This window comes from Trachurus japonicus, chromosome 24, assembly GCF_045865225.1.
Source record: "Trachurus japonicus isolate A0001 chromosome 24, Traja_1.0".
Classification (NCBI taxonomy): domain Eukaryota; kingdom Metazoa; phylum Chordata; class Actinopteri; order Carangiformes; family Carangidae; genus Trachurus; species Trachurus japonicus.
Window position 1 is genome coordinate 23,708,064 of NC_140930.1, and position 13,088 is coordinate 23,721,151.

The following is a 13,088-nucleotide window of genomic DNA, read 5'->3' on the forward strand; positions in this document are numbered from 1 at the left end:
AGCAATTGCCACGCTGGATGATGCTGTTAGGTGCATTGTGACTGCACAGGGCTGATCCAGGAGCAGCGTTGTTACCAGGATTTCCATTGTGTAGCACAGAGAAGCGATTGTGCACCATGAGGGATCAGTTTTCACGCTCTGTGTTTCTCGCCTCATAAGATCGCAACTGACAACCTCTGGCTTCCCTGACACCTCTTTCTCTGTGGAGGGTGAGGAAACACACTGACACTCTCAAATTCACACACATACACACAAAACAAGAACCAAATCTCAGTTATAACACACACAGTTTGTAAGTAACTATTTTCTGTACACATGTGCACGCTCTGTTACACACACATTCTCTCCCTCTGTCTCTGTTGGCAGAGGTAGTTAAATTGTGAAATGTCACGTAAAGACTGGGTGGGTGTGCGGAAGTCCCTTGGCCCCATAATGCCTCAGCCCTGTCACCCAACCTCCCAGTGCTATGTTGCACCTCAGACAGAAATAGCAAGCGTGACGTATGTTTTGGTGCCAGAAATCTTAGCCCGCTGTCTTTAGGGGTATAAATAAAGAGTGGGAGAGGTGGGGCATTGGTTCTTCTCTCTGTCTCGCTAGATCTGTTTCTTTTATCTTATAGCTCATGGCTATTTCAGACTCCCAATCAAATATCAAATATGTTATTTCAAATCAAAGGTTTCAAATTTGGAATTTAAATTATTTTTTATTTTTTTATTTTTTTTGCCATCCTATCATTTCTATCTTTGAGTCAGTTTTTTTGCTTTAATTTTTGCTCTCTGGCTCTCATTTGATTCCAATCCTTATTTGTCTCCCAATTTCCTCTATCACTTCTCGCCTCCTTTACTTTCAGTGTGTGTGTGTGTGTAAATATGAGAGCCCATCTTACAGGTTGGCACCTCCTTGGGCTGCATGAGGGTATTTTAACAAGGCATACCGTTGGCTCTGTCCTCATCAGGCCCTCTTGTAACTCTTGGAAAGCTGCACCCTGTATGATCTAACTGTTCCACGTGAGATCCACTCTATAAAATATAAAAAAAGATACTTTCTTTGGTGTGTGTGTATGTGTCCCATGTTTCTCCCCTGCTTCCTTGCTCGATGGACGAAGGACACTCCTATAGCTGACAGACACAGCATGGCAGAGCTTGGCACGGCATGTTCTCCACTGGACGGGCTATTCATGAGAGCAGAGACAGACAGATGACAGAGACAGAAAAGAAAGGGAACACACGAACAGACAGCTGAACTGTAGTCAGGACTCCTCTGACGTCAGCAGGCCACTCCAACCCCAGAGGAGGTGACACCCATCAAAAAATAGTTTTGCATCACAGCACAAAAGCCTTCTAGGAGCGTCTTGACTGAGTTACACAACGTTTATAACGTGCTTTTGTGTGCCTCAGTGCTGATGAACTCTTCTGCACAATTATACACACACCTATACTCATCTTTCCATGAGGATGTACCGCCATCTATAGTGGGTCTGTCTTGGGTCTCAGGATGACAGCACACGATGATGCACATGATATGACACACACACTAAAGTAACACACTCCAGAGGGCAGATCAGCACCATTTCCACGATCAAAGCCATTAGAACAGATGCTGTGCATACCCAGATGTGATAAATGGGGCTACAGCAGTAGGCTACACATTCATGTGTTTCCCATGAAGTCAGCAAAGTCTTCATCCAATAAGACTGATGTTCAACATTTAAATCAAACCAAAAATAATTTATTAATGTTTATTTAGCAAAAAAAACCAAAGTGCAACTTGTACTTGAACTAAGATAACATTAGCTGAGTGCAAATATGGGTATAGGTATAGCTATAGGTATATAAGGTCTAGGTATTGTATAACAATGCAGCAGGCACTGGGGTATCAATGCTATGATTATGCACAGCAGATTTTTTGACACATCAAAGTGAGAAAAGGACTATGTAACTAACTACTTATGCTAATTTCACATGGTCAGCAGAATGGGAGGAAGAAGAAAAAAATATTGAAAACTTGGACACTTAAAGGGATGGTTCAACATTTTGGCAAATTGGCCCATTGCCATAATCCCTATAGTCTTAAGAGTAGGTCAGTTACCTTTAATTGTCGGTGCAAGCTGTTTTTAGAACGGCAGAGCAGAGCCGTTAGCTGCTCAGAGCTACGCTATGGAGGCTAATTGGATTTCTTGGTTTCCCTCATCAAACTCATCAAATACACAATCCAACAACTCCAAAATGCTCTCATGGACAAGTTGTGACCTGCACATTCACCACGCTATGAGATAATAATGGAAGGTTATGAGACATAGTTGTTTTTCGAGGCAAATGCAGAGACTGCTTGCGGAAAAACTCCCAGATGGGAACACGCATCAGCAGTTTTGCATGAATTTACCTCGAAAACTTTATCTTTAAAAATGATCTAAGAGCACAGTGAATGTGCAGGTCACAACTTGTCCACGAGAGTGTTTTGGAGTTGTTGGATTGTGTATTTGATGAGTTTGATGAGGGAAACCAAGAAATCCCATGAGCCTCCATCGCGTAGCTCTGAGCAGCTCGCAGCTCTGCTCCACCGTTCTAAAAATAGCTTGCACCGACAATTAAAGGTAACAGACCTACTCCTAAAACTATAGGGATTATGGCATTGGCCAATTTGCCAAAATGTTTAACTACCCCTTTAACAATGTGCAAAAAATGTATATTTAAATGGTAAATGGTAAATGGTCTGTATTTATATAGCGCTTTACTATACCTGAAACAATACCCAAAGCGCTTTACAGTACATCACATTCACCCATTCACACACACATTCACACACTGATGGCGGAAGCTGCCATGCAAGGCGCGAACCCCGACCTATCAGGAGCAAGGTGGGTAAGGTGTCTTGCCCAAGGACACTACGGCAGCAACCGGGACAGAGCGGGATTCGAACCGCCAACTCTCTGATCATTGGACAACCCGCTCTTAAAAATATATATATATATCACAAAGGTTATTATCACTATGATGAGAAGAATGATGCTGTTGTGAATGATTTAAGTATGTTACGTGGTGTTTTTTGATTAACGCATCAATATTAAATACACCAATGTTTTGTGCAGTAATAGTACTGTGCCAGTGTCAAAAATAACTATTTAAATTCACAAGAAGACTTGGTATACAAATGGTATAGCCCCCCCACAGAGTCCTGAGTCTGGAAATACATGAAGAGACAGAAGACACTGAGACAGCCTCAATCCACACAAGAACTATGGCCAGTTCTCCAAGATGCTTCAACAACCTGCCAGTCAAGAACCTTGAAGAACTGTGAGTGTCTGGAGGACAAAAGACAAAGCCTGGTCATACCAAATTATGACGTGATTTAGGTCTCTACTGTTGACTGAACTTTGTATGAAGTTAAACCATAAATAAAGCCTGCATGGCATTATTTTTGAGCAATTTCACTTTACTTATAATGCCTAAAACCTTTGCACAGTACCGTATGTGGATAAAGGCTTTTTAGTTGATTTTATATAACTGACAACTGAACCCCCACTGATGGAGACAGACTGTCTGCCCTAGTTGCTAGGCAGACTTCACGCTGGATATACTGTATCTTCTATACATGCGTGATTATGAGTTTTACATGTGTCTGAATGAGCCCCTGGTGGCTGACATAATGTCTTCTTGGCTGTCTGAGGCACGTGTGAATCTCACACTCCATCCTGCCTCCTCTCGCCCACACACCTGTCCCCTGTCCTGTGCCCTCTGCCCCCGAGCTGTCTCTCTGGCCTGACAAGTCTCTCATTCATTGGAGCTAGGCTCGGGGGTCCTCACTGAAATCCTCAGCATGTGTCAGTTGCTACTGCGACAGACTCAAAATAGATGGTTTAACAGCCACTTGTATGAGTGTGTATGTGAGCGTGACTTACAAAAATGTGAATGGAAGAGTGACAGGACCACCCTGCTGAAGCGGTTAAACATAAAGAGAACCGGATGACCTGAAACTGAGCTGTTTTACAGGGTTCTCCAGAACTTCTCTTTGCATTATATAGTATGTTTTCTCTTGTTAAAACTTAACAGACCGAAGACATTTGCATGTCTCAAACAACATGCATTTAAGTGCACTTTCAAGTTCTACAGTGTTTGCATTTTTCTTATTCTTTGAAAGGATGTCTCCCTGTTGGCATCCACCTGCAGCAGACATGTGAGCGCGTGGTTTCATAAACAAGCTGAGGAGGTGGACACTTGCTGTTGAATGTTTAGGACACGACTTTGATGCTGACAAAGAACTATCTGAGGCATCTCAGAAACTACAACAATTGAGTACTGTCTTTCTGTATCTCACAGAATTAGGACATCACATAACACCTACGGAATATAAGACAAGAAGTTCCCTCTTGTAAAATTCACATAGTTGTTCAGTAGCTGTTGATCCTGCTTCTCTTAAACACCTGCATCAATAACATGCACAACACGGATAAGTTGTTGCTCATCTCCTGGGAGCGGTGACGGCTTAAATGATGAATTCAGGGGTCAGCCCTGTTAGACTTTAGGTGTAATTTTAAATCCCACCACTCTACACGTCCATTTTTCACCCACTTTATCTACAAAGTACAAAACGTCCAATCAGCTGGACGGGAGGTAATGTCACGATCCAGCTAGCTCTGTCTTCGTCCACCTGTCCGAACTGTCAGTGTGTCTGCATCCGTCCATTGAAGCGGCCATCTCAAATGCCTGATGATGAGTGTTGCAGTACAAGACATGGGACCATCAAGGACAGTCGGGAGGACCCTAAAGCGTTCTTGAGAATTTCTGACCTCTCCATTAAAATAGAAAGGGGCCCAAATATCTCCCTTTGAAAGACAACCCGTGAGGCTCGCCTTTCAAAACAAGAGAGGGGTGCTCTCGTGGGATTAGCTGGTGTTGCCCGGCAGAGGTGACTATAGTGGTCTATTTATCTTGTGACGAATGACCAATTTTAATTTGGATTCAGTGGAGTGGTCAGCTGGGAGCCACTATGTGGCCTACTGTTTGGCCTGGGGCCCATTCACGCAGATCAGAAGAATAAACCGCTTTCAAGACTAAGGGCGTATTCACACCAGGCTTGTTTAGTTCACTTGACACTGACTTATTCCTTGGTGCGGACCTTTTGGGTAGGTGTGAATAGAAACCACCTGACTCTGGTGTGGACCAAACAAGTGAACCGAGAAAATCTCTTCAGTTGGGACTCGGTTCACTTGTTTGGTCCGCACAGGAGTCTGAAACGAACCCTACGATTTGTTTGTAGTGTGAATGCAATCTGAAACTTTTCCGAACCAAACACAAAATCCAAGCACCTTTCTTGGATTCAACAGACTTCCGTTGTTGTGAGAAATTGAGGAAATCACTGTAGCAATGTTGGTCTGCTTGTAAAAAAAATAACTGCACCAGGTAAAAAAAAAAAATTTGGTTCACACCAAAGCAGGTGAACTATGGGACTTTCCTGTTGTGAATACGCCCTTATAAAGAGGCCAGAGCCATGCTAGTACTCTTTGAGGCAATAATGCTAACATCAGCATGCTAACAGGTTCAAAAGGACAATGCAAACAAGCTGGAGTTGAGCAGGTTATCTTGGTTTACTAGCACGCTAACACTAAGTCCAGCTGAAGCCAAACAACAAACCAATTACAACTAAATATAAATTTGACCTGATGAGGAAACGTCAGGTTATTATAATTAATCCTGAGACAGGTTGTCACAACACTGGCAACACTGCTAGTAGCTAACGTGCTGGACATTCACTTGGTACAGAGTTGCCAAGACCATACATACACAGCCACTTACCAAGATTAATGTATTGGACTAAACTTGCATCTTTTATATCTTGTCGGCTTCTTTCTTGTAAAACTGAAGCTAAATGAGTTTCTCTGTGGCAGGCTGCAGGAACAACACAGAGATGTCTCTGAGGGTCTTCACACTAAAGGAAGGACTGAGAGGCTGGAATAAGATCAGAAGAAGGTTTCACCTCTCTGATATGAGCAGGTGATTAATAACTGCTCTGAAACATTTTGTCAATGATGTGGCTGATGGGATTACATTGACCTAAGGTGACAATAAACATGGTAGTGTGGGATACTAAAGAAGTCACATACATTGTATAAAAGATTTAATCACACTAACACTACACTACTCAGTTTATTGCCAGGTAGTTACACTACAATGTAATGAAGTCTAATATAGTCTAATACAACAGCCCTACAAAGAATCAATCTTACCTTGAAGAGGGATACACTTTTGCAACATTATTCTGTCCACATATTTGTTCAAATTAATATTTTTTGCCTTGTGAAGGTTTGTACTTTGTGTTTACTTTCCAGCTTTCTAATGCTGATTGATGTAGGCTTAGTTACCTGCCCTTTCTGGAGAGATCCCATAAAATGAAATTTCCCTCAGTCTAATTTTGTTGTTACTTTTTTTCCTATATCCATTTTATAGCCTCATTCTCTTCTTATCACCAAGCATAAATCCGCCAGTCCATGTTGCCCTCTGTTAACAGTACAGAGTAGACATGCATTTGGATAACTATAAATCATTGCTTAATATTGTAAATGACAAGGCAGCAACATTTATAGTCTGCCTTTCTTCAAATAGATACAGCATGATGAAATGTAACATTTCAATACTGTAATACCAAAATGACACTAACTCAAACGATGACAGATTGTTTAGTGGAAAATGACATTTGCATGTCTGAGCCACTGACAAATCTGGCACAAATAGGTCAGACAGAGCCAAGGTTCCTGCAGAACACGGTAAACGTCTTGTTGAGTAATAGAAGGTCTCTCAGTGCACTCCTCCTTGTCTACATCCTGCGTATCACAATCTTTATGAGCAGAAATGACTAAATTCAAACCAAAAACGAGACAATCACATAGTGCTGTTTTTAGAAATAGAGAGCACCCAGAATATAAACTTTATGATTTTAGGAGTCATCATAGTAATGACGTGATGCATTGCTGTTATAAATGGCTCAGTAGCACCGTGCTCAGAGAGGTGTGTCACTTGATAGGCTCTAATGGTGTTAGGTCGATGATGGTTATAGTAGGAGTGAGGTCATTCCTGGCTCCTGTGCGAGTGAGATACCCTGTCTGTGAATCTCAGCATAATGCTTAGAAAGACTGACGACATACTGCACATAAATGTGCAAACACAACATGCACAGCTTGAGCAAGTGAACCCCAAAAACTCTAAGGCAAGCACATTTTTTTTATTTTCTCTTATACAATTAACCTTTTAAGATTTCAAAATAGCACTTTTATATGATCACATATACTTGACAGACACCACCAGCCAACCTTGCTCAACAAAAACAAGGTCATAAATAATCCACACAAGAACAATGCTCTTCTGTGGGCCTCGGGGTGGCGAGAGATGTGGGTATGACGGGACTATTTGTGGAGGGATTGGAGACAGCATGTATTTTCTGTAGTGTGAAGAGTTAGGCTACAGAAGGCATTTGACCAGGATATGATAGCACATATGAAGGAGTCTAAGTACATACAGTATAGAAGTGCCGTCTCCTGTCTGTCTGTGCCTGCAGGGAGTCTATGTCTGACCGTATCATGTAGTGGATGCTCAGACCACAAGTTGTCATCATGACCTCTTATGATGCCCACACACACACACACACACACAGTTCTTTCCAGTTTTAACTCAGAAACAATGTCATTGTTCCTTTGTCAACATCATCTGCTCTACAGTATCTGTGCACTGTTGTTGTCCTTCACACTGGCACATGTCTCATGTCTCTGTGTCCCCCACCAGATGCTGACATACATGTTCAATCTAAATACAGTCTGTTTCCATGACATATAAATCTGTCTCTTAGGGTCTTATAGCACACCAGCTAAAACCATGACCTATACAATACAGTGCATAATATACAGTATTATGTGGCTGTGCAAGTGCTGCTGAATTACATAGCAGAACACACATATTGTTATGTATAATGTTTAGACTGCTGCGCAGTATTGTCAACAACATGGTGGAGAACCATTTTCAAGAAATTAAATAAATCATTAAAACCTCTGTCTCAAAGATGAATCATGTCATGGTGATTAAATCAACAGCCTCATGTCTGTGTCATGATATCACAATTTTTGCATTCATTTGATTTTCCTTTGTTGGTAGAAAAATTATTTTGGAATTAAATAATACTTTTTTACTCTAGGGACGTCCTGTCAGTCAGTCCAGACTGCAGTGTCTCATAAACTACTGGATGGATACGACATTTTGTACAAACATTAATTGTCCTTTATTCAAGTACTCAGGAGTGCCTCATTATATGGCTCTTCAACACTGAAAGCTGAGAAACATCTCGGCCTTATTGCCAATATGGATGTCACATATAACAGCTTAGTGATGGTCTGATACACAGTATGAGTCAATTTAGGACAACCAGGAGAACCATATAAATGCCCATCAACTCCAAAGGTTCTTTAAATATCTGCCCACGTGTCTCTTAGGGCAGCATGTATTCAGAATATTTATTAGTTTCCTTATGGCTTATACTTGGGTTGAGATCCCAGAAATAATTATCTATTAGACTAAATTAATTACACCTTTTATAACATCTCACTTTTGTTTACACTTTGTAATTAAAGCTAAAAGATAAGATGATTTTAGTTGCTAATTCCTTTTTAGTGCTTCTAAAAAAATACATGTCTGTAGGCTACACTGAAGTTCATTATTTCTTGAGAAATAGAAAACATTACATCATGCATAAATCAATTTGTTCCTATAACCAAGGCTTTGTTTACCAAGCCCAGCCATGATCACAAGACCTGAATTTAAATAAATAGCAGTAATGGTTGTGGCATTGATGGAGGGGGTTAAGAATGTTTTATAGCTGTAAATTATACCCAAAAGATTCAAAAGCAGTCATCGTCGCTGATGTTTTAGTTTCACACAGTTCTGTGGAAGCTCTGAAAAGACACCAAGGCAAATTCTTGGCTCATTAAACCTCGTTTTTAATTCAAGTCACATTCGGATTGAACACAATGAACCTGTGGTTTTCTTCAGCTGGCAAATGCTGCAGCTCAGCTGCATGGGTGGCAGGGGTCTGTTTCTTTTGGCAGGGTCCCACAGTCTTTTACATTGGTATGAGACAAGAGCAAAACCACACAGCAGAAAAAAATTACTAGAGGAAAAAATGCTATTTTTCACATTGTCAAGGAATAAATTAGTTTGGATAAATGATTTCTCTGCAGGGAATTACAAAACCACTAGTTTCTTGAAACCATTTACAAGGCATTGGCCTTCGGCCTTAGTTTCTGAGGTTTCATTTCCAGTACCTGCCCATAATAGTCAGGTGACTTCAGCTCAGAGTCATCAGCTCAACTGTGACTGTGAGCTTATCTTCAGCATGAGAGCTAATGTTCTTCAAATAGCCTAGAGATAAAATATACGTGAAATAACTGAGGAGCATCACATTGGAGAAATTATTTGACACCTTGGGATTAGGGTTAATATTTAACTTTATTCTTTAACTTCAGTTATGTTGTAATGCACATGTGTACACAATGTCAACTCACAACAGCCTGTTTGTTTTGACTTGAGCTCTCAGTATCTGTTTGAGAGGTTTTCACAGCGGCTCAGCCTCTCTGGAGCTACAGCCCTGGACAACAGGTGGAGTAAAGGAGGATTACATTTGTGCAACAGCTCCACCCTGTGGAGTCTTCAGGTACATTGAATTTAGACTGAAGCCTGGACACACATTGCAAACAGGCTCGTGGATCTGTGCCACTTCAGTCCTCCCATAATTCAGTAACATAACCTTCAGTGTATTGTGTGAAAATCAGGCAACATGTGATTTTAAATGATACATAAACACTTTAATAACTTGACAAAAACACCACAGGGGTTACACCACACACAGACAGTTTTCTTTAGATAATTCACACAGTAAGATACTAACCATGAAAAGTTGACAGTTAAATAGCAGCTGGAGCAAAAAGGAGAAAAAACAGCATGAGTAGAGCTTGAGCTCACCCATGTATGTCATTGCCAGTGCTTTGATAGTAGCCCCATCCAGAGTACTATGACAAGAAATAGAAATCTAAATGTCTCCCTACATATATAGCCTCATACTTTCCAGTGGTTCTGCCAGCATCTTTTCAGCACCCAACACCACTCAACAACAAGTCAAACACACATCATTAAAACAAGACTTTCACACCAAAACAAAGAAAACACTCGTAAACTTAAAACATATAAACACGCACGCACACACAACACAAACTTCAGTTTAAATACTTAATAATTAGGTCCTGATTAAAACTTCATTACTTCAAAATAAACCTAATCAGCAAAGCAGAAGCAGTTTTAACCATCTGTAACTGGTACATAAGGTGCTACATTTAAGCTTGATTTTTATATCATCACTCCAAAATAATAATAAAAAAAAAAACTGAACCGTGAGTTGAAGAGATTAGAGAAAAAGGGACTAGTTTCATTTCAGAGACATAAGTCTCTGAAGTTTCATTTCAGAGACTTATGTAAAGGCAGTGACAGATGGTTGTGTTTTGACAGCATTGCTCAGAAGTTGCCACAGTTTGTCACAGCAACTTTTTGCCCTGGAGAAAGGCTGCTGCTGGGAGCCCTGTACCACTACCACTGCCAACACCATGACGAGTCTTCAAGAAGGTCCTTTGAAACGGCTTAAATATTGTAATATTTTTGACAGTTTCAGGCATGAAAATACAGCACATTGCTGTATGACCCAAGGTTATTTTGATAGGTAAATTGCATTTGAAGGATCATATATGGCACACAATCGAGGGCAGGAAGGATTCATCTTATAACAGAAATAAAATAAAATTCGTTTCAAGGGACCTTTAAAAGATGCATACTAGTTTTCACACGTTTTTGCTCAACTGATAATAGTTAAGATCTAGGACAGACCACTGTCCACTAGCAGTCACACTTCTGTCACAGTGCACTGTCCATCGGGACTACGTGAGCGGAGACTGAGTGCAGAGTGGGAGGGCCGACCCCTCGGAGGCATTCTGGTTGGCTGACTCTCTCTTAGTGCTCCTGGTCTATGTCCTCTTGGTGGCACTGACTCTGCTCTCCCTGTATCACTCACATTCTCCTCCTCGCTGTCACTGTTCCCAGATGTGTACTCATATACTTGGAGCTCAGTGTCTCCTTCCACCTCTTCCCCCTCTGGCTGGCTGACCAGAAGCTGGGAGAAAGATTCTTCCAGGGTTGAAGGTGAGGGAGACAAACTACTGGAAGGAAGTACATGGCGTCCCAGCAGTGTTGGGGGCCTAACAGGGGGAAAAGACAAAATCCCAAACGACGAAGACTGTGGTTGGCTTGCAGTGTCCGATCCATCTGCTGAGCTGACACGTTCTGTTGCTGCTGGGATGGCAACTGGTAAAGCAGGGGTAGGTGCGGGTTCAGGGTCCAACCTCAGTCCTGCTACTCCCTTCTTGGGGATATCTACAGCATCCCGCTTAATCTTGCGCCTGCGGCCATGCTCATTCCGGCGATACTGCACCAAGTTCTCCAAGTCGGCCACATAAAGAAATCCTGCAATCAGCATCTCTGTGCTCTTCCTGCCCTTGGCAAAGGCCTCCTCCAGTTCACGGCTGGTTCTCTCATCATACTGCCACCAGCCGTTGCGACCCTCATAGTACCATGCATAGTCTCCGCGGGAACCACCATCCCCTGAGCCTCCGCTTCGGGTCACCCCTGCTGCTGCAGCCTTCAGTTCCTCAACTGAGAGGAGAACCGGCCGCTCGAGGAAGTCCTCCGGGACCTCTTGTCGACAAAGCGCACAACGTTTGCTGTGCCAGGAGGCGCCTTTCACACACAGGTAACAGAAGACGTGGCAACATGGCAGACGTACAGGATGGACACAGGTCTGCAGGCAGATAGCACACTCTGGTGTGGTGGTGGAGGTGGTGGAGGAGCTGGTGGAATCTGTGGCACAAGTATCTCCTACTTCCTCTTTGAGCTTGGAGGGAGCCGGGGCATTCACTGAGCAGTCCACTTCTCCACAGCCCGCCATGCTGCGGAGACACACAGAGCAATGTTTATCAGTTCAGTTTTTATATCCCGAGGGAAATTGGATTTGCAGCAAGCATTACAAACACAAGACAATAAAAACAGCATCCAAGACGCCGACATGTCACTAGCCACAACATAGTGCAGTAATATGTTAAAAAAACAGTACGAATAATAAAAACATAGCCTACTACTAATAAATGACTGTGCTCTGCGCATAGTAAGAATCTGGCTGCAAACATGCATGTGGTGCAATAGTTGTGTACTTGTATTAATCGTAGACTGTAAAAGGTATTCATTCACTGTCTCGCTGGTTGGAACATGGACATGCTTTCGGACCGTACCCTGCTCTGTTGACAGTTTTGGGAACGCCCTCATATAGCTACACTCAGCACAAAGTTATTTTCCTGCTAACGTCACCGAATGCTAATGAAATAAATGAACAAACGTCTGTACTGCATGTCAGGATGGAGTATCTGAAACTAACAGACAGGAGTATACTGTAACAGACAGCTGAACAAAGGCCCACCTCTGTTTGACAGTTACCGTTCACCACGCAACTAGGTTAACGTTAGGTGCTAGGCTAACGTTAGCTAACTCGCTAATTTGCTCGCTGAAATTAGCTGTTATCTTAACAAAGTACGTACATCCCCGTCACGCTAATGTTAGTAGTCGGTCTGTAAAGTAACACTGTAGTCAACGTACTTCACATTAGGGACAAACATTCAGTTGACGTTGGTCCAACAGCTACAGTACTCTAGCATATGTAGCTAGCCTGTTAGCCACCAGGTCGTTTCCTGTGTATTTCCCTCCCGTGTTGAAACACTCACCTGAGTGTAAGGTGCCTCTAGAAGCTTTCTTTGCAGGAGTGCAGATGAAGATGTTTATGTAGCCGCATTTATATTTAGTTACAAAGTTCTTTACGCCAAATAAAGACTGCGTTGCTGGTGTAGCTCGGCTCTGGCCAAGCCCATCCGACTTGAATGCGCTTGGATCTCCTTCACGTCGTTTCCAGTGCCGCTCCACATGTTCTGTAGATCTAACTGTGTTCATGTGTCATGGGAAGAG

The 13,088-nt window shown here is 42.2% G+C and overlaps 1 protein-coding gene across 1 annotated transcript; it reads right to left on the bottom strand.

The window, feature by feature from the left end:
- Window positions 1-9,819: 9,819 nt before the first annotated feature.
- Window positions 9,820-13,039, bottom strand: LOC146962007 (E3 ubiquitin-protein ligase rnf146-like). Its single transcript, XM_085770887.1, has 2 exons — window positions 12,851-13,039; window positions 9,820-12,025 (listed from the first exon to the last, which is right to left on the bottom strand). The coding sequence occupies exon 2, from the start codon at window positions 12,022-12,024 to the stop codon at window positions 10,927-10,929; it is 1,098 nt and encodes a 365-aa protein (XP_085627013.1). The 5' UTR covers window position 12,025; window positions 12,851-13,039; the 3' UTR covers window positions 9,820-10,926.
- Window positions 13,040-13,088: the final 49 nt, after the last annotated feature.